We start from the raw sequence: 26,583 nt of genomic DNA on the forward strand, positions 1-26,583 counted from the left end.
CATACATCATACTGAGACCTTTAACAGACTCTAGTCTAGTCATACATCATACTGAGACCTTTAACAGACTCTAGTCTAGTCAAACATCATACTGAGACCTTTAACAGACTCTAGTCTAGTCATACATCATACTGAGACCTTTAACAGACTCTAGTCTGGTCATTCATCATACTGAGACATTTAACAGACTCTAGTCTGGTCATTCATCACACTGAGACCTTTAACAGACTATAGTCTGGTCATACATCACACTGAGACCTTTAACAGACTCTAGTCTAGTCATACATCATACTGAGACCTTTAACAGACTCTAGTCTGGTCATTCATCACACTGAGACCTTTAACAGACTCTAGTCTGGTCATACATCACACTGAGACCTTTAACAGACTCTAGTCTGGTCATTCATCATACTGAGACATTTAACAGACTCTAGTCTGGTCATACATCATACTGAGACCTTTAACAGACTCTAGTCTAGTCATACATCACACTGAAACCTTTAACATACTCTAGTCTTGTCAAACATCACACTGAGACCTTTAACAGACTCTAGTCTAGTCATACATCATAGTGAGACCTTTAACAGACTCTAGTCTAGTCATACATCATACTGAGACATTTAACAGACTCTAGTCTGGTCATACATCATACTGAGACCTTTAACAGACTCTAGTCTAGTCATACATAATGCTAAGACCTTTAACAGACTCTAGTCTAGTCATACATCATAATAAGACCTTTAACAGACTCTAGTCTAGTCAAACATCACACTTAGACCTTTAACAGACTCTGGTCATACAGTGCATTCGAAAAAATTCAGACCCCTTGACTTTTTCCACATTTTGTTACATTAAAGCCTTATTCTAAAATCGATTAAATAAATAAAAAACTCATCAATCAACACACAATACCCCATAATGACATCACAATACCCCATAATGACATCGCAATACCCTATAATGACATCACAATACCCCATAATGACATCCCAATACCCCATAATCACATCACAATACCCCATAATGACGTCACAATATCCCATAATGACATGACAATACCCCATAATGACATCACAATACCCCTTAATGACGTCACAATACCCCATAATGACATCACAATACCCCCATAATGACATCACAATACCCCATAATGACATCACAATACCCCCATAATGACAAAGTGAAAACAGGTTTTTAGATATTTTAGCAAATGTATTAAAAATAAAAAACAGAAATATCCTTTGCTATGAGACTTAAAATTGAGCTCAGGTGCATCCTGTTTCCATGATCATCCTTCAGATGTTTCTACAACTTGATTGGAGTCCACCTGTGGTAAATTCAATTGATTGGACATGATTTGGAAAGGCACACATCTGTCTATATAAGGTCCCACAGTTGACAGTACATGTCAGAGCAAAAACCAAGCCATGAGGTCAAAGGAATTGTCTGTAGAGCTCCGAGACAGGATTGTGTCGAGCCACAGATCTGGGGAAGGGTACGAAAACATTTCTGCATCATTGAAGATCCCCAAGAACACAGTGGCCTCCATCATTCTTAAATGAAAGACATATGGAACCACCTAGACTCTTCCTAGAGCTGGCCGCCCGGCCAAACTGAGCAATTGGGGGAGAAGGCCCTTGGTCAGGGAGTTAACCAAGAACCCGATGGTCACTCTGACAGAGCTCCCGAGTTCCTCTGTGGAGATGGGAGAACCTTCCAGAAGGACAAACATCTCTGCAGCACTCCACCAATCAGACCTTTATGGTAGAGTGGCCAGACGGAAGCCACTCCTCAGTAAAAGGCACATGACAGCCTGCTTGGAGTTTGCCAAAAGGTACCTAAAGACTCTCAGACCATGAGAAACAAGATTCTCTGGTCTGAAGAAACCAAGTTTCTGAATGCCAAGCGTCACCTCTGGAGGAAACCTGTTACCATTCCAATGGTGAATAATGGTGGTGGCAACATCATGCTGTTAGGATGTTTTTCAGCGGTGGAGACTAGTAAGGATAGAGGGAAAGATGAATGGAGCAAAGTACAGAGAGATCGTTAATAAAAACCTGCTCCAGAGCGCTCAGGACCTCAGACTGGGGCGAAGGTTCACCTTCCAACAGGACAATGACACTAAGCACACAGCCAAGACAATGCAGTAGTGGCTTCGGGACAAGTCTCTGAATGTCCTTGAGTGGCCTAGCCAGACCCCGGACTTGAACCTGATTGAACATCTCTGGAGAGACCTGAAAATAGCTGTGCAGCGACACTCCCCATCCAACCTGACAGAGCTTGAGAGGATCTGCAGAGAAGAATGGGAGAAACTCCCCAAATACAGGTGTGCCAAGGTTGTAGCATTATACCCAAGAAGGCTCGAGGCTGTAATCGCTGACAAAGATGCTTCAACAAAGTACCGAGTAAAGGGTCTGAAAACTTATGTAAATTTGATCATTTCCGTTGTTTTCTTAAAATAAATTTGCAGACATTTTGGGAAAAAAATGTTTTTGCTTTGTAATTATGGGGTATTGTGTGTAGATTGATGAGGCTGTAACGTAACAAATCATTTAGAAGTCATTATGGGGTATTGTGTGTAGATTGATGAGGCTGTAACGTAACAAATCATTTAGAAGTCATTATGGGGTATTGTGGGTAGATTGACGAGGCTGTAACGTAACAAATCATTTAGAAGTCATTATGGGGTATTGTGGGTAGATTGACGAGGCTGTAACGTAACAAATCATTTAGAAGTCATTATGGGGTATTGTGTGTAGACTGATGAGCCTGTAACGTAACAAATCATTTAGAAGTCATTATGGGGTATTGTGTGTAGACTGATGAGGCTGTAACGTAACAAATCATTTAGAAGTCATTATGGGGTATTGTGTGTAGACTGATGAGGCTGTAACGTAACAAATCATTTAGAAGTCATTATGGGGTATTGTGGGTAGATTGACGAGGCTGTAACGTAACAAATCATTTAGAAGTCATTATGGGGTATTGTGGGTAGATTGATGAGGCTGTAACGTAACAAATCATTTAGAAGTCATTATGGGGTATTGTGGGTAGATTGACGAGGCTGTAACGTAACAAATCATTTAGAAATCATTATGGGGTATTGTGGGTAGATTGATGAGGCTGTAACGTAACAAATCATTTAGAAGTCATTATGGGGTATTGTGGGTAGATTGATGAGGCTGTAACGTAACAAATCATTTAAAAAGTCAAGCGGTCTGAGTACTTTCCCAATGCGTTGTACATCATACAAAGCTCCGCCCCTTTCTGGGCGCAATGCCCTCCATCAGCTGGAACATCACTTCTTATCTAGAGCTATTTTAACACAGAAAACATTTAGATAACACCGTGGCGTTTAGATCATCCGCGGCTAGAGGTATCATACTAACATTTAAACTAATTAGAAGACAATAAATGAATGCATCCTGGTCGTTCCAATGTGACTGTAGACATGAGGAAGTCTACTCTCATTGTCTGTGAAATCAGCCACAAAAAGGTGGTTGCTCTATGCCATGTTAATACGTCCTACCAAATACAATGACATTCTGGCATTCCAGAATGTCATTGTTCTATTCTGTCAGTACCACCACAGGAGTGGCTCGTTAACTTACCACTGTACCCACCCAAATGGGCGCCTACCCGCCTGGGATAGGGAGTCAGGGCTCGCCTCCTGCCCCCTCCCCACCCATCTAAAAGGTCCTCTTTTTCTCCTCTCTCGCTTCCCATCATCCCCTCCCAGCGGGCTAGCGGGGGCTCGTGGGCCTGACCGGGGCTGAAGCCGTGGCCAGAGAACTTTAAACAGCCATGAAACAATCCTATCTACTTCCGCCATCTCCACCACGCACCCCTCTACTGGTCTGTTCTCAGAGTTTCTCTACTGGTCTGTTCTCAGAGTCTCTCTACTGGTCTGTTCTCAGAGTCTCTCTACTGGTCTGTTCTCAGAGTCTCTCTACTGGTCTGTTCTCAGAGTCTCTCTACTGGTCTGTTCTCAGAGTCTCTCTACTGGTCTGTTCTCAGAGTCTCTACTGGTCTGTTCTCAGAGTCTCTCTACTGGTCTGTTCTCAGAGTCTCTCTACTGGTCTGTTCTCAGAGTCTCTCTACTGGTCTGTTCTCAGAGTCTCTACTGGTCTGTTCTCAGAGTCTCTCTACTGGTCTGTTCTCAGAGTCTCTCTACTGGTCATCAGTCTCTGTGTAGTTTAATGTACCACCACACCTCTGATGAGACATAGTATAACAGTCCCAGTCATTCCTCTCAGAGAGTGAAGACCTGTAGCTCCGTCTACTGTCTGTGAAGATCTGCCTGCTGTCCTTCCTCTCCTAACGAAACATTGTGTCACAGCGTTGTTCATCAGTCATTCCCCTGACCTGTCATTCCCCTGTCCTGTCATTCCCCTGGCCTGTCATTCCCCTGGCCTGTCATTCCCCTGTCCTGTCATTCCCCTGTCCTGTCATTCCCCTGACCTGTCATTCCCCTGTCCTGTCATTCCCCTGACCTGTCATTCCCCTGTCCTGTCATTCCCTGTCCTGTCATTCCCTGACCAGTCATTCCCCGACCCGTCATTCTCCTATCCTGTAATTCCCCTCACCTGTCATTCCCCTGACCAGTCATTCCCTGTCCTGTCATTCCCCTGACGAGTCATTCCCCTGACCAGTCATTCCCCTGACCCGTCATTCTCCTATCCTGTAATTCCCCTCACCTGTCATTCCCCTGACCAGTCATTCCCTGTCCTGTCATTCCCCTGACGAGTCATTCCCCTGACCAGTCATTCCCCTGACCAGTCATTCCCCTGACCTGTCATTCCCCTGACCAGTCATTCCCCTGACCTGTTATTCCCCTGACCTGTCATTCCCCTGACCAGTCATTCCCCTGACCAGTCATTTCCCTGACCTGTCATTCCCCTGACCTGTCATTCCCCTGACCTGTCATTCCCTGACCTGTCATTCCCCTGTCCTGTCATTCCCCTGACCTACTACATCATTCTCTGTGTAGTTCTGCCTAGCACCACTCCTCTGGCGATGATGTTGTCTAACAGTTATTATTTTGACCATCTAACGTGTCTGTTATGTAGCCATTGTTATGACAGGGATCTGACATTGTGATGCTTTTGGATCAGATTTTGAAAAATAAACTCAGCAAAAAAAGAAACGTCCCTTTTTCAGGTTCCTGTCTTTCAAAGATCATTTCAAGGATCGGTACATCTGAACATCACTCCTGCGGGACAGGTACAGGATGGCAACAACAACTGCCCGAGTTACACCAGGACTGTCCACAATCCCTCCATCAGTGCTCAGACTGTCTGCAATCCCTCCGTCAGTGCTCAGACTGTCCACAATCCCTCCGTCAGTGCTCAGACTGTCCACAATCCCTCCGTCAGTGCTCAGACTGTCCACAATCCCTCCGTCAGTGCTCAGACTGTCCACAATCCCTCCGTCAGTGCTCAGACTGTCCACAATCCCTCCGTCAGTGCTCAGACTGTCCACAATCCCTCCGTCAGTGCTCAGACTGTCTGCAATCCCTCCGTCAGTGCTCAGACTGTCTACAATCCCTCCGTCAGTGCTCAGACTGTCCACAATCCCTCCGTCAGTGCTCAGACTGTCCACAATCCCTCCGTCAGTGCTCAGACTGTCCACAATCCCTCCGTCAGTACTCAGACTGTCCGCAATCGGCTGAATGAGTAACATCTCACAGCGAGAACTGGCAAATCTGTTGCAGTCAACGAGGAGGAGATGCACTGCAGTACTTAATGCAGCTGGTGGCCACACCAGATACTGACTGTTACTTTTGGTATTGACCCCCCCCTTTGTTCAGGGACACATTATTCCATTTCTGTTAGTCACATGTCTGTGGAACTTGTTCAGTTTATGTCTCAGTTGTTGAATCTTGTTATGTTCATACAAATATTTACACATGTTAAGTTTGCTGAAAATAAACGCAGTTGACAGTGAGAGGACGTTTCTTTTTTTGCTGAGTTTAGTTGAAGAACTTGTTTGCTTGAATATCAAAAATGTACCTGTTCTTTATAAGTGAATTGTCAACTTGACTTTTGTTTAAACTTAGCTTGATGTATGGTATCTTGTTTCAGTCACTGACAGCCCATTCTATCTCTCAGGTCCATCCACAGTCAGAGGCCTACAGGTATCAGAGACCTCAGACAGCCTGGGAGTTTCCTGGCAGCCTGGCCCAGGGAGGACTGAGCGCTTCAGGCTACTGCTGACCGACCAAGTGGGTGTGGTGAGGAACCTGACTCTGGAGAGCACCGCTAAAGACTACACTGTCACCGACCTGGTCCCAGGGCGCGTGTATAACATCACCATGGTGACGGAGGCAGGGGGACGCCAGAGTACCACCTCAAGACAAATACAGACAGGTAAGGATTCAGTCGTGATGTGGGATTCGTTGGAACGGACTCTCCTTAGATGACGTCAGCCTCTGTAACAGCAACGTAACATCTGTTAGAGTCGTCACATTATTTAGACATAGAAATTGACCAGACTCCAGGAAAGCTCTTCGGTGATCAGATATTTATTTTAAGCTTTGAGCTTCTCACATAGTCATCAGCCCACACGAATAATGGGATAGTGAGTATATGAGAAGACGCCAACCTCTCCTCTGATCCCTGCATCCTGTGGTTCTGAGTGTATGGGAAAGACTGAGTGTCAGGGTCTGGTATGGACACAAGGGCCAAGCCTGCTTTCTTTCCTAACAGAGTCCCTACCCCCCCCAAGCCTGTGTTAGTCTTTAACTGTCCGGGATCGGTGTGAATTTTCCACAATATATTCAGCCGTCGTAAACCTCCGCCTTAGACTGACTGTATTTATTGGTATATTAGCATCACCATTAGCTTTATCAGAAGCAGCAGCTACTCTTCCTGGGGTCCACAAAAATCACAAAACACTGATACGCTGATTGACAAGAACAGTCACACATGTGACCGACCGGCTTGATTCGGGTCTGATGTAGCAAAATTTGAAATTGTGTTTTTTTTTTTTTTTACATTGGATAAAAGTAGAGACTCGGAGCTATAAAATGGTATATCTGTCACGCCCTGATCTGTTTCACCTGTCTTTGTGCTTGTCTCCACATTGTTACTTCACACGGCCTGCACTTGATTCCTGATAATATCATACACCGCAGTTGAGGAACATTGGGAAAGTAATTCTGCTTTGAAAGTTGATAAACTCTTAACCTCACGTTTGAGAAAATTGCCCTTGAATGTTTTGGTTCATCTACTGGAGAGCTCTTCTTTGTCTCCACCCATTCAGCGTTGTCCACATCCTCCAAAGCCTTAGCCCCACCCATGTCTTTAAGGATTCACATGTGAATCCATGTATTAAACAACCAAAGATTTCAAGACTAAAGGCTGGTTTAATTTAATTTAATCTGGAGTGCCAGAGTGTGCTCTGGGCGTTTGTAAACTCAGAGCGTTGTCAGATTGTCCATTTGTATATTCAGAGTGTTTTTTCTCTCGGAACATTCAGAGCGCACCCTGGACGCTCTGGCCGAGGAGTAGGGTTGTTCTGACCTCACAACGACAGTCAAACACCCAAGCTAACTGGCTAATGTTGGCTAGCTTGCTAGCTACTTCCTGTACAAATGAGAGAACACCTCACTCTGACCATTTTACTCACCCTAGCAGAGCTGGTTAGGCTGTTTTCATGTTATCCAAAGTGGAGACTGCAACTGTTCTGCTGGCAACAATTTAATTACGCTTTTTAGCCAACGTTTACTGACACCGGTGTTTGTAAATTCGTCAGTTATTCTGCGCTTTGGCACACAGACGAGAGTGCTCTGAAATCATAGTAGATATCCAGAGCGAATTTACCAGCTAGGTCTATCGACAGTTGTCGCAGTGACATCATGAATATTCTCTTGAAATGGTTACTTACGTAGTGGAGTCTTTTGTTTAGACACGTAGCTAGCTAGCTAAACAATGAACCATGATCCCAACTCATACCGTTACTACCCTGCATGAATCTGCAGGTAGCTAACAAACCAGGTTCAACGTTAGCTAGTTAACATTAGGCTATAATTTTTTTTGTTATAGAGCCAACAAGATTGGAGAAGTAGTATTCCCATACATCTCTCTTTTGGACAGATAATTCTTTGTGCTGTTGTTTGTTTAGTGTTTTCCCAGAAGTGGTTAGTCTATGGATTCTTCAATTACATTAAGCAGATTTCTGACGTGCTGTTCCTTCTTTTTCCGTAGTGTATTTCTGTATTGTTTTAGTGATTCACCATAGTGAAGGCGTAGGCTCAGGTTTTCTGGGTCTCTGTTTTTGGTTGGGCAGGTTTCTCAATTTCTTTCTTAGGTTTTTGCATTCTTCATCAAACCATTTGTCATTGTTGTTAATTTTCTTATGTTTTCTGTTTGACATTTTTTTATTTGATAGGAAAGCTGAGAGGTCAAATATACTGTTTAGGTTTTCTACTAATAGTGAAGTTTACACCTTCACTATTACAGTGAAACATTTTGTCCAAGAAGTTGTCTAAAAGGGATTGAATTTGTCTCTCTCCCTCTCTCTCCCTCCCACCTCTCTCTTCCTCTCCCTCCCCCTGTCTCTCTCGCTTACATCTCTCCCTCCCTCCCTCCCTCTTGCTCTCTCTCTCTCCCTCTATCTTTCTCTACCCCCCTCTATCCCCTCTCTCTCTCCCTCTCTCTCTCCTCTCACTCCCTCCCCCCTGTCTCTCTCCCCTCTCTCCCCTCCCTCTCTGTCTCCCTCCCCCTCTATCGCTCTCTCTCCCTCTCCCTCCCCTCTCACTCTCTCCCTCTCGCCTCTCTCTCCCTCCCACCCTTCCCTCTCTATCCTCCCCTCCCTCCCCCTCTCCTCCCCTCTCTCCCTCCCCCTACCCCTTTCTCTCTCCCCTCTCTCTTCCTCTCCAGTGCCCTATGCCGTCTCCAACCTGAAGCTAGAGAACAATAACACCCAAGACAGTTTGAGGGCATCATGGAGTCAACCCCAGGGTGATGTGGACTCTATAGTGGTGACCCTGTCCTCGTCTGGAACCCCCCCTCTGGAGAAGACCCTGTCATCTGACACCACAAAGGCCCTCTTTCACCAGCTGACACCCGGACGGACCTATCAGGTGTCTGTCGCCACCAAGAGCGGAGAGCTCTCCAACCAATCAACTGCCTCGGCTAACACAGGTGACAGTAGGCGTAACCAGGAAAACATTGTGTAAACCAGGACAAACTCTGTGTCGTGGTCAGGAAAACGTCTTGTCCCTGGTCTAACATGCTAACAATTAGTGTTCTCAGAAAACCACTGAAGCCTTTGTTGAGAGGAGCACTCTTCCTGTTGAAGAGGGCCTCTGCTATTAAAGCCAAGAGGATAAAGGAGGGGGTGAGATGGTAATTCCCCTGGAGACTGTTTCATTTAAACGCTCTGTTATTAAGGGTTCAGCAAGAGCTCATTGAGTGCCTCGATGATGTCTAAGATCATAACTATGTGATTACAATTCATGGATTAATCAAGTGGATTAGAATTAGTCCATTGGGTAGTCGTGTTAAGGCGTCTGCATGCTTCCCAGCAGAAACAGTTCAGAACAGTTCCTGCATATATTATGATGACATTTGGTGATGTTTTGTTCTGAGGTGAGGGGTTTTGTTATTAGGTGAGGGGTTTGTTATTAGGTGAGGGGTTTTGTTCTCAGGTGAGGGGTTTTGTTCTTAGGTGAGGGGTTTGTTCTCAGGTGAGGGGTTTTGTTATTAGGTGAGGGGTTTTGTTCTTAGGTGAGGGGTTTGTTATTAGGTGAGGGGTTTTGTTCTCAGGTGAGGGCTTTGTTATTAGGTGAGGGGGTTTTGTTCTTAGGTGAGGGGTTTGTTCTTAGGTGAGGGGTTTTGTTCTTAGGTGAGGGGTTTGTTATTAGGTGAGGGGTTTTGTTATTAGGTGAGGGGTTTGTTCTTAGGTGAGGGGTTTTGTTATTAGGTGAGGGGTTTTGTTCTCAGGTGAGGGCTTTGTTCTCAGGTGAGGGGTTTTGTTCTTAGGTGAGGGGGTTTTGTTCTTAGGTGAGGGGTTTGTTATTAGGTGAGGGGTTTGTTCTTAGGTGAGGGGTTTGTTATTAGGTGAGGGGTTTTGTTCTCAGGTGAGGGGGTTTTGTTCTTAGGTGAGGGGTTTTGTTCTCAGGTGAGGGGTTTGTTATTAGGTGAGGGGTTTGTTCTTAGGTGAGGGGGTTTTGTTCTTAGGTGAGGGGTTTTGTTCTCAGGTGAGGGGTTTGTTATTAGGTGAGGGGTTTTGTTCTCAGGTGAGGGGTTTGTTATTAGGTGAGGGGTTTTGTTCTTAGGTGAGGGGTTTGTTATTAGGTGAGGGGTTTGTTATTAGGTGAGGGGTTTTGTTCTCAGGTGAGGGGGTTTTGTTCTTAGGTGAGGGGTTTGTTATTAGGTGAGGGGTTTGTTCTTAGGTGAGGGGGTTTTGTTCTTAGGTGAGGGGTTTTGTTCTCAGGTGAGGGGTTTGTTATTAGGTGAGGGGTTTTGTTCTTAGGTGAGGGTTTTGTTCTTAGGTGAGGGGTTTGTTCTTAGGTGAGGGGTTTGTTATTAGGTGAGGGGTTTTGTTCTTAGGTGAGGGTTTTGTTCTTAGGTGAGGGGTTTGTTATTAGGTGAGGGGTTTTGTTCTTAGGTGAGGGTTTTGTTCTTAGGTGAGGGGTTTTGTTCTTAGGTGAGGGGTTTTGTTCTCAGGTGAGGGGTTTGTTATTAGGTGAGGGGTTTTGTTCTTAGGTGAGGGATTTGTTATTAGGTGAGGGGTTTGTTATTAGGTGAGGGGTTTTGTTCTCAGGTGAGGGGGTTTTGTTATTAGGTGAGGGGTTTGTTATTAGGTGAGGGGTTTTGTTCTCAGGTGAGGGGTTTGTTATTAGGTGAGGGGTTTTGTTCTTAGGTGAGGGGTTTGTTATTAGGTGAGGGGTTTGTTATTAGGTGAGGGGTTTTGTTCTCAGGTGAGGGGGTTTTGTTATTAGGTGAGGGGTTTGTTATTAGGTGAGGGGTTTTGTTCTCAGGTGAGGGGTTTGTTATTAGGTGAGGGGTTTGTTCTTAGGTGAGGGGGTTTTGTTATTAGGTGAGGGGTTTTGTTCTCAGGTGAGGGGTTTGTTATTAGGTGAGGGGTTTTGTTCTCAGGTGAGGGGTTTGTTATTAGGTGAGGGGTTTTGTTCTCAGGTGAGGGCTTTGTTATTAGGTGAGGGGTTTTGTTATTAGGTGAGGGGTTTGTTCTTAGGTGAGGGGTTTGTTCTCAGGTGAGGGGTTTGTTATTAGGTGAGGGGTTTTGTTCTCAGGTGAGGGGTTTGTTATTAGGTGAGGGGTTTTGTTCTCAGGTGAGGGCTTTGTTATTAGGTGAGGGGGTTTTGTTCTTAGGTGAGGGGTTTGTTATTAGGTGAGGGGTTTTGTTCTCAGGTGAGGGCTTTGTTCTCAGGTGAGGGGTTTTGTTATTAGGTGAGGGGGTTTTGTTCTCAGGTGAGGGCTTTGTTCTCAGGTGAGGGGTTTTGTTCTCAGGTGAGGGGGTTTTGTTCTTAGGTGAGGGGTTTGTTATTAGGTGAGGGGTTTGTTCTTAGGTGAGGGGTTTGTTCTTAGGTGAGGGGTTTTGTTCTCAGGTGAGGGGTTTTGTTCTTAGGTGAGGGGTTTGTTCTCAGGTGAGGGGTTTGTTATTAGGTGAGGGGTTTTGTTATTAGGTGAGGGGTTTGTTCTTAGGTGAGGGGTTTGTTCTTAGGTGAGGGGTTTTGTTCTCAGGTGAGGGGTTTTGTTCTTAGGTGAGGGGTTTGTTCTTAGGTGAGGGGTTTGTTCTTAGGTGAGGCGGTTTGTTATTAGGTGAGGGGTTTGTTATTAGGTGAGGGGTTTGTTCTTAGGTGAGGGGTTTGTTCTTAGGTGAGGCGGTTTGTTATTAGGTGAGTGGTTTGTTATTAGGTGAGGGGTTTGTTCTTAGGTGAGGGGTTTGTTATTAGGTGAGGGGTTTTGTTCTCAGGTGAGGGGTTTTGTTCTTAGGTGAGGGCTTTGTTATTAGGTGAGGGGTTTTGTTATTAGGTGAGGGGTTTGTTATTAGGTGAGGGGTTTGTTATTAGGTGAGGGGTTTGTTATTAGGTGAGGGGTTTTGTTCTCAGGTGAGGGGTTTGTTATTAGGTGAGGGGTTTTGTTCTTAGGTGAGGGGTTTTGTTCTCAGGTGAGGGGTTTTGTTCTCAGGTGAGGGGTTTGTTCTTAGGTGAGGCGGTTTGTTATTAGGTGAGGGGTTTGTTATTAGGTGAGGGGTTTTGTTCTCAGGTGAGGGGTTTGTTATTAGGTGAGGGGTTTTGTTCTTAGGTGAGGGCTTTGTTATTAGGTGAGGGGTTTTGTTCTCAGGTGAGGGGTTTTGTTCTTAGGTGAGGGGTTTGTTCTTAGGTGAGGCGGTTTGTTATTAGGTGAGGGGTTTGTTATTAGGTGAGGGGTTTTGTTCTTAGGTGAGGGGTTTGTTATTAGGTGAGGGGTTTGTTATTAGGTGAGGGGTTTTGTTCTCAGGTGAGGGGGTTTTGTTCTTAGGTGAGGGGTTTGTTATTAGGTGAGGGGTTTGTTCTTAGGTGAGGGGGTTTTGTTCTTAGGTGAGGGGTTTTGTTCTCAGGTGAGGGGTTTGTTATTAGGTGAGGGGTTTTGTTCTTAGGTGAGGGTTTTGTTCTTAGGTGAGGGGTTTGTTCTTAGGTGAGGGGTTTGTTATTAGGTGAGGGGTTTTGTTCTTAGGTGAGGGTTTTGTTCTTAGGTGAGGGGTTTGTTATTAGGTGAGGGGTTTTGTTCTTAGGTGAGGGTTTTGTTCTTAGGTGAGGGGTTTTGTTCTTAGGTGAGGGGTTTTGTTCTCAGGTGAGGGGTTTGTTATTAGGTGAGGGGTTTTGTTCTTAGGTGAGGGGTTTGTTATTAGGTGAGGGGTTTGTTATTAGGTGAGGGGTTTTGTTCTCAGGTGAGGGGGTTTTGTTATTAGGTGAGGGGTTTGTTATTAGGTGAGGGGTTTTGTTCTCAGGTGAGGGGTTTGTTATTAGGTGAGGGGTTTTGTTCTTAGGTGAGGGGTTTGTTATTAGGTGAGGGGTTTGTTATTAGGTGAGGGGTTTTGTTCTCAGGTGAGGGGGTTTTGTTATTAGGTGAGGGGTTTGTTATTAGGTGAGGGGTTTTGTTCTCAGGTGAGGGGTTTGTTATTAGGTGAGGGGTTTGTTCTTAGGTGAGGGGGTTTTGTTATTAGGTGAGGGGTTTTGTTCTCAGGTGAGGGGTTTGTTATTAGGTGAGGGGTTTTGTTCTCAGGTGAGGGGTTTGTTATTAGGTGAGGGGTTTTGTTCTCAGGTGAGGGCTTTGTTATTAGGTGAGGGGTTTTGTTATTAGGTGAGGGGTTTGTTCTTAGGTGAGGGGTTTGTTCTCAGGTGAGGGGTTTGTTATTAGGTGAGGGGTTTTGTTCTCAGGTGAGGGGTTTGTTATTAGGTGAGGGGTTTTGTTCTCAGGTGAGGGCTTTGTTATTAGGTGAGGGGGTTTTGTTCTTAGGTGAGGGGTTTGTTATTAGGTGAGGGGTTTTGTTCTCAGGTGAGGGCTTTGTTCTCAGGTGAGGGGTTTTGTTATTAGGTGAGGGGGTTTTGTTCTCAGGTGAGGGCTTTGTTCTCAGGTGAGGGGTTTTGTTCTCAGGTGAGGGGGTTTTGTTCTTAGGTGAGGGGTTTGTTATTAGGTGAGGGGTTTGTTCTTAGGTGAGGGGTTTGTTCTTAGGTGAGGGGTTTTGTTCTCAGGTGAGGGGTTTTGTTCTTAGGTGAGGGGTTTGTTCTCAGGTGAGGGGTTTGTTATTAGGTGAGGGGTTTTATTATTAGGTGAGGGGTTTGTTCTTAGGTGAGGGGTTTGTTCTTAGGTGAGGGGTTTTGTTCTCAGGTGAGGGGTTTTGTTCTTAGGTGAGGGGTTTGTTCTTAGGTGAGGGGTTTGTTCTTAGGTGAGGCGGTTTGTTATTAGGTGAGGGGTTTGTTATTAGGTGAGGGGTTTGTTCTTAGGTGAGGGGTTTGTTCTTAGGTGAGGCGGTTTGTTATTAGGTGAGGGGTTTGTTATTAGGTGAGGGGTTTGTTCTTAGGTGAGGGGTTTGTTATTAGGTGAGGGGTTTTGTTCTCAGGTGAGGGGTTTTGTTCTTAGGTGAGGGCTTTGTTATTAGGTGAGGGGTTTTGTTATTAGGTGAGGGGTTTGTTATTAGGTGAGGGGTTTGTTATTAGGTGAGGGGTTTGTTATTAGGTGAGGGGTTTTGTTCTCAGGTGAGGGGTTTGTTATTAGGTGAGGGGTTTTGTTCTTAGGTGAGGGGTTTTGTTCTCAGGTGAGGGGTTTTGTTCTCAGGTGAGGGGTTTGTTCTTAGGTGAGGCGGTTTGTTATTAGGTGAGGGGTTTGTTATTAGGTGAGGGGTTTTGTTCTCAGGTGAGGGGTTTGTTATTAGGTGAGGGGTTTTGTTCTTAGGTGAGGGCTTTGTTATTAGGTGAGGGGTTTTGTTCTCAGGTGAGGGGTTTTGTTCTTAGGTGAGGGGTTTGTTCTTAGGTGAGGCGGTTTGTTATTAGGTGAGGGGTTTGTTATTAGGTGAGGGGTTTGTTCTCAGGTGAGGGCTTTGTTATTAGGTGAGGGGGTTTTGTTCTTAGGTGAGGGGTTTGTTATTAGGTGAGGGGTTTTGTTCTCAGGTGAGGGCTTTGTTCTCAGGTGAGGGGTTTTGTTATTAGGTGAGGGGGTTTTGTTCTCAGGTGAGGGCTTTGTTCTCAGGTGAGGGGTTTTGTTCTCAGGTGAGGGGGTTTTGTTCTTAGGTGAGGGGTTTGTTATTAGGTGAGGGGTTTGTTCTTAGGTGAGGGGTTTGTTCTTAGGTGAGGGGTTTTGTTCTCAGGTGAGGGGTTTTGTTCTTAGGTGAGGGGTTTGTTCTCAGGTGAGGGGTTTGTTATTAGGTGAGGGGTTTTGTTATTAGGTGAGGGGTTTGTTCTTAGGTGAGGGGTTTGTTCTTAGGTGAGGGGTTTTGTTCTCAGGTGAGGGGTTTTGTTCTTAGGTGAGGGGTTTGTTCTTAGGTGAGGGGTTTGTTCTTAGGTGAGGCGGTTTGTTATTAGGTGAGGGGTTTGTTATTAGGTGAGGGGTTTGTTCTTAGGTGAGGGGTTTGTTCTTAGGTGAGGCGGTTTGTTATTAGGTGAGGGGTTTGTTATTAGGTGAGGGGTTTGTTCTTAGGTGAGGGGTTTGTTATTAGGTGAGGGGTTTTGTTCTCAGGTGAGGGGTTTTGTTCTTAGGTGAGGGCTTTGTTATTAGGTGAGGGGTTTTGTTATTAGGTGAGGGGTTTGTTATTAGGTGAGGGGTTTGTTATTAGGTGAGGGGTTTGTTATTAGGTGAGGGGTTTTGTTCTCAGGTGAGGGGTTTGTTATTAGGTGAGGGGTTTTGTTCTTAGGTGAGGGGTTTTGTTCTCAGGTGAGGGGTTTTGTTCTTAGGTGAGGGGTTTGTTCTTAGGTGAGGCGGTTTGTTATTAGGTGAGGGGTTTGTTATTAGGTGAGGGGTTTTGTTCTCAGGTGAGGGGTTTGTTATTAGGTGAGGGGTTTTGTTCTTAGGTGAGGGCTTTGTTATTAGGTGAGGGGTTTTGTTCTCAGGTGAGGGGTTTTGTTCTTAGGTGAGGGGATTGTTCTTAGGTGAGGCGGTTTGTTATTAGGTGAGGGGTTTGTTATTAGGTGAGGGGTTTGTTCTTAGGTGAGGGGTTTGTTATTAGGTGAGGCGGTTTGTTCTTAGGTGAGGGGTTTGTTCTTAGGTGAGGGGTTTTGTTCTCAGGTGAGGGCTTTGTTATTAGGTGAGGCGGTTTGTTCTTAGGTGAGGGGTTTGTTATTAGGTGAGGGGTTTGTTCTTAGGTGAGGGGTTTGTTATTAGGTGAGGCGGTTTGTTCTTAGGTGAGGGGTTTGTTATTAGGTGAGGGGTTTTGTTCTCAGGTGAGGGCTTTGTTATTAGGTGAGGCGGTTTGTTCTTAGGTGAGGGGTTTGTTCTTAGGTGAGGGGTTTGTTATTAGGTGAGGCGGTTTGTTCTTAGGTGAGGGGTTTGTTATTAGGTGAGGATTTTGTTCTTAGGTGAGGGGTTTGTTCTTAGGTGAGGCGGTTTGTTCTTAGGTGAGGGGTTTGTTCTTAGGTGAGGCGGTTTGTTCTTAGGTGATGTTTTGTTCTTAGGTGATGTTTTGTTCTTAGGTGAGGATTTTGTTCTTAGGTGAGGGGTTTGTTCTTCATTTCTTATTTTCATTAAGAAATACTGCACCGAACATCTTACTTAGATGTAAAATTACACAACTAATGTCAAAATGAATGAAAGATTTCTTGAGTTTGAGCTTCGATTCTTTTAGACTATTTACAGCGTCTCAAAATGGACAAACAGGTACGGTACCACTCAAGGAAATTCAGAGACCTTTTAACCACAGGTCTTTTCAGGGAGTATGCGAGCACGTCCGTTGGGAAAGGCGCCGGCCCGAACTGAAGCATGCTGACGCCTGAAGGGCTCTTACTTCCTGCCTTTTGAGAGCTGCTAATATAAATGAACAAAATGAAATACTCCAGACTGTGCCTTTAACTGGTCTTTCTTCTTCTTCTTCTCTGTCCCAGTCCCAGGTAAAGTGTCCCAGCTCTCTATGGTGGCGCTGGATGACTCCAACTCTGTGAAGGTGATGTGGGCTCCCCCTGGTGGAGACTGGGATAAGTACAGGGTGCTGCTGTTAAATGGGACCCAGACTCTGGATAACAGGACCGTGGAGAAAGGGGTGGTGGAGTACACCTTCTCTGGCCTGGGACTGGTCCCTGGGAGGACCTACAGGGCTGGGGTCATGGTGGAAAGCACCGGGGAGCAAGGCACTGTGGAGTACTGCCACAGAGGAATAGGTAGGCTACACACCAACAGCACAGAGTAGGAGAAAGATACTGGCGTCAGTAAGAATGACAAGAGAACTCATGACATCATCATGACTCTTCATCTCATTGATCTCTCCATTTCTGCAAACCTTCTGTCTCCCCTTCTCTCTTTCCCTTAATCCACCCCGCCCCCTGTCTCGCTCTCTCTCTCTCTCTTTCCCTTACTCTAACCCACCCTCACTCTCTCTCATGCTCTCTGTCTCTCTCTCTCTCCCTTACTCTAACCCGCCCTCTCTCTCTCTCTCTCTCTCTCTCTCTCTCTCTCTCTCTCTCTCTCTCTCTCTCTCTTTCTCCTCCCTGTCTCTCTCCCAGCTCCTAAGCCCGTCTCAGAGCTCCATATCCGCCACGCTGACGAGACCTCCCTCAGCGCCCTGTGGAGTCACGCCCCCAACTCAGCCAGGGACGGCTACGCCGTGGAGCTCCGCCATGGCAACGCCACGGTTGCCACGAGAGACCTGACCCGTGACATGAGGGAGTGCACCTTCAACGTGCTCATCCCCGGACGCGTGTTCACCATCACCGTGACAACCAAGAGCGGGGAGCTCAACAGCTCTGTCTCGGTGCTAGGGAGGACAGGTGAGAGGGTTGCTATAGCACCTGTATGGACATGTATTCACAACACACTAAAACAGAGGGATTGTCCCTTTGTAGCTGAGGTCATCTCTATGGTAACACTGTATTTATCCAATCAGAGGGACTCAATGATACTGTCCCTTTGTAGCTGAGGTCATCTCTATGGTAACACTGTATTTATCCAATCAGAGGGACTCAATGATACTGTCCCTTTGTAGCTGAGGTCATCTCTATGGTAACACTGTATTTATCCAATCAGAGGGACTCAATGATACTGTCCCTTTGTAGCTGAGGTCATCTCTATGGTAACACTGTATTTATCCAATCAGAGGGACTCAATGATACTGTCCCTTTGTAGCTGAGGTCATCTCTATGGTAACACTGTATTTATCCAATCAGAGGGACTCAATGATACTGTCCCTTTTGTAGCTGAGGTCATCTCTATGGTAACACTGTATTTATCCAATCAGAGGGACTGTCCCTTTGTAGCTGAGGTCATCTCTATGGTAACGCTGTATTTATCCAATCAGAGGGACTGTCCCTTTGTAGCTGAGGTCATCTCTATGGTAACGCTGTATTTATCCAATCAGAGGGACTGTCCCTTTGTAGCTGAGGTCATCTCTATGGTAACACTGTATTTATCCAATCAGACTTTGAGGCAGCATGTACAGAGATGTTTTTACTTTGTCTCAGTTTATTTTCTTCACAAAATGGAGTCTTCAGATGAAGCCTAACACACAAAGGGTAATGATGAGCCTGCTGAGATCAAATAAAAGCTTTATTTACAAATGGAGACTGACAGTAACTGAGCCTGTGTGTCTGCAGTACCTATGGAGGTGAGGCGTGTCCACCTGAGCAACCAGGGCCACGTGGACAGCTTACAGGCCAGCTGGGAGCTCCCCCCTGGAGACCTGGACTACTGCAGCCTGGAGGTCCTCCACAACAACCAGGCAGTGCAGAACCACACCGTCCCAGCCAACACCACCTCTCTGCAGCTCAGAGACCTCCGGCCTGGTGCCTCCTACAGGCTGCTGGTCAGTACTGTCAGTGGTGGGATGGTGTCGAAGCAGGCCGTGGCTGAGGGACGCACTGGTAAGTTAAATATTAGGGACAGTCCATCTTTATGCTTTTACTCAAATGTATCGTCCACTTCAACCTCAACTGACCGACACGTGAGCCAGGCGTTTGTTTTGGGGGGTTGTTGTGTATGTTCTTCCTGGTAGTCTTGTCCGTTACGGCTGTTTATGTGTGTATGTAATGTAGTGAAGACCAGACGTGCTTTATTCTATGCTTAGAGATGTGTTGTTTAAGGGTAGGTGTCTGACAATCGGAAGTAAATCACTCATTGTTATAGTGATTGTTAATAACCAACATTAATTATAAGATACAATCTCAGAGAGAGAAACATAATATTGTTTTCCAAAACAAAAGAGAATGTCTGGAATGTTCAGGAAGCTTTGTGTCAACTACAACAACAAAAACCTCTCCAAGGTCCCGTTCAAAGACTTCCTTGTCCGTTCTCAATTGTCTTCCCCAGGAAAGTTCTGGCTATTTTTGGGTCCCACCACTTCCTCCTTTTAATTAACTTCAGAGTCCGGGGGTCAAAGGGTTGATGAAAACAAACACCACTTTCAGATAACATTCAGACAACTTTCGGCTGACTTTCAACTAACGGGATAGTAACAAAGGACACTTGAACTAAACCTTTCCCGTCACACTGGGTATCTGAATGTCACGTTAAAGGCCACATTTAATCAAGTCAGTCTATTCAATTTAAATCATCAGTGGTGTGTTGAGGAGTAATTCATGTCAAACAACATGAACGCCAGACTCTTTAGCTCAGCAGTCAACACAGTTTTGAGGTCGAAAGGATTTTAACCCAATCGACCTCACAACCGGTTTGTCCTTCTGTCCCCTTCTGAGTGACAGCTGTGGTCGGAGAGGTTACGGTCAGTAACAATGGTCGTCCAGACTTCTATCTCTAACATGTGTCTCTGTGTCCTCTCTGTCGATGACCGGTCTCTGACCCCCCTCTCCTTCTCTCCTCAGTACCAGCTGCGGTCGGAGAAGTTACGATCAGTAACAACGGTCGTCCAGACTTCCTGGGGGTGTCGTGGCAGCCAGCGTTCGGAGATGTGGACAGTTACCTGGTCCTACTGAAGGACCGCGACAGGACCGTACACAACCTGGTGGTTTCTAAGGCAAGCCCAGAGTGTGTGTTTAACTCCCTCAAGTCAGGGAGGCTGTACACCGTCTCCATAGCAACCCGCAGCGGCAGCTTCCAGAACAACACGGTGGTGACGGCTCGCACACGTAGGTCACACACACACCAACACACACACACATGCACACACGCAAGCATTACAAACCAACACACACACATGCATGCACGCAAGCATTACAAACCAACACACACACGCACACACGCCAGCATTACAAACCAACACACACACATGCACACACGCCAGCATTACAAACCAACACACACACATGCACACACGCCAGCATTACAAACCAAAACACACACATGCACACACGCCAGCATTACAAACCAACACACACACATGCACACACGCCAGCATTACAAACCAACACACACACATGCACACACGCCAGCATTACAAACCAACACACACACACATGCACGCACGCAAGCATTACACACCAACACACACACATGCACGCACGCCAGCATTACAAGCCAACACACACACATGCACGCACGCCAGCATTACAAACCAACACACACACATGCAGGCACGCCAGCATTACAAACCAACACACACACATGCACGCACGCCAGCATTACAAACCAACACACACACATGCACGCACGCCAGCATTACAAACCAACACACACACATGCACACACGCCAGCATTACAAACCAACACACACACATGCACACACGCCAGCATTACAAACCAACACACACACATGCACACACGCCAGCATTACAAACCAACACACACACACATGCACGCACGCAAGCATTACACACCAACACACACACACATGCACGCACGCAAGCATTACACACCAACACACACACATGCACGCACGCCAGCATTACAAGCCAACACACACACACATGCACGCACGCCAGCATTACAAACCAACACACACACATGCAGGCACGCCAGCATTACAAACCAACACACACACATGCACGCACGCCAGCATTACAAACCAACACACACACATGCACGCACGCCAGCATTACAAACCAACACACACACATGCACGCACGCCAGCATTACAAACCAACACACACACATGCACGCACGCCAGAATTACAAACCAACACACACACATGCACGCACGCCAGCATTACAAACCAACACACACACATGCACGCACGCCAGCATTACAAACCAACACACACACACATGCACGCACGCAAGCATTACACACCAACACACACACATGCACGCACGCCAGCATTACAAGCCAACACACACACATGCACGCACGCCAGCATTACAAACCAACACACACACATGCAGGCACGCCAGCATTACAAACCAACACACACACATGCACGCACGCCAGCATTACAAACCAACACACACACATGCACGCACGCCAGCATTACAAACCAACACACACACATGCACACACGCCAGCATTACAAACCAACACACACACATGCACACACGCCAGCATTACAAACCAACACACACACATGCACACACGCCAGCATTACAAACCAACACACACACACATGCACGCACGCAAGCATTACACACCAACACACACACACATGCACGCACGCAAGCATTACACACCAACACACACACATGCACGCACGCCAGCATTACAAGCCAACACACACACACATGCACGCACGCCAGCATTACAAACCAACACACACACATGCAGGCACGCCAGCATTACAAACCAACACACACACATGCACGCACGCCAGCATTACAAACCAACACACACACATGCACGCACGCCAGCATTACAAACCAACACACACACATGCACGCACGCCAGCATTACAAACCAACACACACACATGCACGCACGCCAGCATTACAAACCAACACACACACATGCACGCACGCCAGCATTACAAACCAACACACACACATGCACGCACGCCAGCATTACAAACCAACACACACACATGCAGGCACGCCAGCATTACAAACCAACACACACACATGCACGCACGCCAGCATTACAAACCAACACACACACATGCACGCACGCCAGCATTACAAACCAACACACACACATGCAGGCACGCCAGCATTACAAACCAACACACACACATGCACGCACGCCAGCATTACAAACCAACACACACACATGCAGGCACGCCAGCATTACAAACCAACACACACACATGCACGCACGCCAGCATTACAAACCAACACACACACATGCACGCACGCCAGCATTACAAACCAACACACACACATGCACGCACGCCAGCATTACAAACCAACACACACACATGCACGCACGCCAGCATTACAAACCAACACACACACATGCAGGCACGCCAGCATTACAAACCAACACACACACATGCACGCACGCCAGCATTACAAACCAACACACACACATGCACGCACGCCAGCATTACAAACCAACACACACACATGCAGGCACGCCAGCATTACAAACCAACACACACACATGCACGCACGCCAGCATTACAAACCAACACACACACATGCAGGCACGCCAGCATTACAAACCAACACACACACATGCACGCACGCCAGCATTACAAACCAACACACACACATGCACGCACGCCAGCATTACAAACCAACACACACACATGCACGCACGCCAGCATTACAAACCAACACACACACATGCACGCACGCCAGCATTACAAACCAACACACACACATGCACGCACGCCAGCATTACAAGCCAACACACACACATGCACACATGCCAGCATTACAAGCCAACACACACACATGCACGCACGCCAGCATTACAAACCAACACACACACATGCACGCACGCCAGCATTACAAGCCAACACACACACATGCACGCACGCCAGCATTACAAGCCAACACACACACATGCACGCACGCCAGCATTACAAACCAGCACACACACATGCACACACGCCAGCATTACAAACCAGCACACACACATGCACGCACGCCAGCATTACAAACCAGCACACACACATGCACACACGCCAGCATTACAAACCAACACACACACATGCAGGCACCGTCTCTTGGGCCCCTCATCTTGTTTACAGTGTATTCTGAAAGTATTCAGACCCCTTTACTTTTTACACATTTTGTTACATTACAGCCTTATTCTAAAATTGATTAAAATAACATTTACTCACATCAATCTACGTACAATACCCCATAATGACAAAGCAAAAACAGGTTTTATTAAAAATAAAAAAACAGAAACACCTTATTAACATAAGTATTCAGACCCTTTGCTGTGAGACTCGAAATTGAGCTCAGGTGCATCCTGTTTCCATTGATCATCCTTGAGATGTTTCTACAACTTGATTGGAGTCCACCTGTGGTAAATTCAATTGATTGGACATGATTTGGAAAGGCTCATTGGCTTGAATACCAAGCGTCATGTCTGGAGGAAACCTGGAACCATCCCTATGGTGAAGCATGGTGGTGGCAGCATCATGCTATGGGGATGTTTTCAGTGGCAGGGACTGGGAGACTAGTCAGGATCGAGACAAAGATGAACGGAGCAAAGTACAGAGAGATCCTTGATGAAAACCTGCTCCAGAGTGCTCAGGACCTCAGATTGGGGCGAAGGTTCACCTTCCAACAGGAGAACAACCATAAGCACACAGCTAAGACAACACAGGAGTGGCTTCGGGACAAGTCTCTGAATGTCCTTGAGTGTCCCAGCCAGAGCCCAGACTTGAACCCGATCGGACAACTCTGGAGAGACCTGAAAATAGCTGTGCAGCGATGCTCCTCGCCCAATCTGACAGAGTTTGAGAGGATCTGCAGAGAAGAATGGGAGAAACTCCCCAAATACAGATGTGCCAAGCTTGTAGCGTCATACCCAAGAAGACTCAAGGCTGTAATTGCTGCCAAAGGTACTTCAACAAAGTACTGAGTAAAGGGTCTGAATACTTATGGAAATGTGTTAATCCAGTTGTACATTTTTTTATAAATTAGCAAAAATTTATAAAAATCTGTTTTTGCTTTGCCATTATGGGGTATTGTGATGTCATTATGGGGTATTGTGATGTCATTATGGGGTATTGTGTGTAGATTGATGTGGGGGAAAAAAATATTCATTCCATTTTAGAATTAGGCTGTAACGTAACAAAATGTGGAAAAAGTCAAGGGGTCTGAATACTTTCTGAATTCACTGTATATAGTTACATGGATGAATGTGTCAATATAGATTTTTTTTCTGGTGATCTAGGAGACAAATTGTTCAATTGGTAGGGAACATTTAGAGGAAAATCTTTTGGAGAAAATGTGTATCTCTTAAAATAACACCAGTGTTGTGTTTAATGAAAAACACCCCAAATCCTACTTGACCTCTTGACCTCATGACATCTCTTCTACCCCTCTCTCTACCCAGAACCCTCCAGTGTCCAGAACCCCAACGCCATCCACTCTGCCAGGGACGACTTCCTGAAAGTCTACTGGCGTCATGCGTCCGGAGACTTGGACCGTTACGAGGTGGTCATTAAGTACAACAACACGGTGGTCCAGAACCAGACGGTGGCGCGGTCGCAGAACGACTGTGTGTTCAGCTCCCTGGTCCCTGGGAGGCTTTATACGGTCACTGTCAGCACCTGGAGCGGAGAGTACCAGTCCACTGTTTCTACTGACGGGAGAACATGTGAGTCTATTAACTACAGGCTAGGATTCTGTGTGTATTGCTACTGCAGTGTTGATAGAAGGTTCAGTAAAAGGCTGTACTACTGAGTGTTCTGTGTGGACAAGTCCATGGAAAACCAATACACAACTTATTTGGAAGAATTTGTAGGTGTGAAATCTAGAATTCAGCGCATGGGAATTGTACCTACGATCACATTCAGTAACATTTTGCAGCGCAAAGTTAACCTTAAAACCTGTTAGGGATCCCTTCACCCCCATTCCTGCTCGAATCCCGGTAACGGGATCCCTTCACCCCCATTTCCGCTCGAATCCCGGTAACGGGATTGATTTGACAACATCCAGTGAAATTGCAGCGCGCTAAATTCAAAAACAGAAATACTCATAATAAGAGTTCATAAAACATACAAGTATTATACATCAAAATACAGCTTAACTTCTTGTTAATCCAGCCGCAGTGTCAGATTTCAAAAAGGCTTTACGGCGAAAGCAGACCATGCGATTATCTGAGGACAGCGCCCCGCATACCAACACATGAAAATCATGTTTCAACCAGGCAGGTGCTACACAAAAGTCAGAAATAACGATATAATTCATGACTTACCTTTGAAGATCTTCTTCTGTTGGCACTCCAAAATGTCCCAGAAACATCACAAAATCGATAAATTCCTTCTTTATATCCCCAAAATGTCAATTTATTTGGCACATTTGATTCAGAAATACACCGGTTCCAACTTGCCCAACATGACTACAAAGTATCTAATAAGTTACCTGTACACTTGGTCCAAACATTTCAAACAACTTTCCTAATCCAACCTTAGATATCCTAAAATGTAAAGAATCGATACAATTTAAGACGGGATAAACTGTGTTCAATACCGGACGAAAATAACGTGAAGCACGCTCCAGGTCGCGCGCACCAAAACAGTAGAGTCCACCTGGAGTGACTACTTCTTCATTTCTCAAAAGAAAAACATCAACCAATTTCTAAAGACTGTTGACATCTAGTGGAAGCCATAGGAACTGCAACCAGGTTCCTCATAAATATAGTTTCCCATAGAAAACGAATGGAAAACACATTGACCTAAAAAAAAAAAATCCCTGGATGGATTGTGCTCAGGGTTTCGCCTGTTCAGTTCTGTTATACTCCCAGACATTATACAAACAGTTTTAGAAACTTCAGAATGTTTTCTATCCAAATCTACTAATAATATGCATATCCTAGCTTCTGGGCCTGAGTAGCAGGCAGTTTACTTTGGGCACGCTTTTTATCCGGACGTCAAAATACTGCCCCCTAGCCTTAAGAAGTTTTAAACTAGTAGGCATCATGGGTCAAATTCCCCTCAGCCAACGAAACCATTGAGCCCTTTGGTGTAGTGTGAATAGTTGAAATCTTTAAATAAAGTTATATTTGACTGTCTCCATAGTCCCCTCTGCGGTGCGGAGCCTGGCCCTGGGTGACAGTGGTACAGGTGATCTGGTGGTCACATGGTCTCCAGCGCTGGGGGACGTTGATCACTACGAGGTCCAGATTCTCTTCAACGACACGCGGGTTTACCCGCCCGTAACCCTGGGCAACGAGGCCCGTGACCACCGCCTGTCCTCGCTCACCCCGGGACGCCTGTACAAGATCGTGGTGTCCACCTTCAGCGGACCCAACCAGAGACCGCAGTTCATCGAGGGCAGGACAGGTCAGTGGGGAAACAGAGTGGGCAGCTGCCCGGGTTGGTTTCCCAAATAACCTCACATTGCGTTTCATCGCATTTCTGTCACAGGTATTTCAGGTAAAACAACAGAATAACCTTTTGTTATCACTTCATTCCGTAGAACATCATCTAAAGATTTTAAAATAAAAAACACCACATTGTTTTTCGGCCAGTCTTCAACTTATCTTTATATAAGTGATCCACATTGTGAGTGTCACATTCTGACCCATCTCCATTCTCCCCCCCCCCCCCATTCCCTTCACTCCTGTCTCTCTGCCTTCTCTCTCAAACCCCCCAGTCCCCAGCCAGGTGAGGAACCTCCATGCCCGGCCAGGGGACCAGGCTGCCAGCCTGAGGGTGTTCTGGACCCCTGGTGATGGGGACGTGGACATGTACACCGTGTCCCTATCCCAGGGAGGACACCTTCTGGAGACCAGACCTGTCCCCAAACACGTCACTGAGCTGGACTTTCAGGGTCTGGTACCAGGACAGCTGTACGGGATCGAGGTTCAGTCCCTGAGTGGAATACTGGTCAATCATTCAACTACTACTGGACGGACAGGTGAGAAGGAGGGAGGGAGGGAGGGAGGGAGGGAGGGAGGGAGGGAGGGGAATAGGAGAGAGAGGGG

General features: G+C 46.2%; 1 protein-coding gene across 1 annotated transcript in view; it reads left to right on the forward strand.

Annotated features, from left to right (window-relative positions):
* Positions 1 to 26,583, forward strand: part of LOC139534855 (receptor-type tyrosine-protein phosphatase beta-like) — a 50,882-nt gene that overhangs the window by 5,752 nt on the left and 18,547 nt on the right. The window contains exons 3-11 of the mRNA XM_071334308.1: positions 6,111 to 6,368; positions 8,883 to 9,146; positions 16,544 to 16,816; positions 17,159 to 17,422; positions 18,245 to 18,511; positions 19,469 to 19,732; positions 23,989 to 24,252; positions 25,676 to 25,939; positions 26,253 to 26,516. Of these exons, the coding sequence (XP_071190409.1) occupies positions 6,111 to 6,368; positions 8,883 to 9,146; positions 16,544 to 16,816; positions 17,159 to 17,422; positions 18,245 to 18,511; positions 19,469 to 19,732; positions 23,989 to 24,252; positions 25,676 to 25,939; positions 26,253 to 26,516 (2,382 nt within the window). The remainder of the gene's footprint in view (positions 1 to 6,110; positions 6,369 to 8,882; positions 9,147 to 16,543; positions 16,817 to 17,158; positions 17,423 to 18,244; positions 18,512 to 19,468; positions 19,733 to 23,988; positions 24,253 to 25,675; positions 25,940 to 26,252; positions 26,517 to 26,583) is intronic.

Source organism: Salvelinus alpinus, chromosome 11, assembly GCF_045679555.1.
Source record: "Salvelinus alpinus chromosome 11, SLU_Salpinus.1, whole genome shotgun sequence".
NCBI lineage: Eukaryota > Metazoa > Chordata > Actinopteri > Salmoniformes > Salmonidae > Salvelinus > Salvelinus alpinus.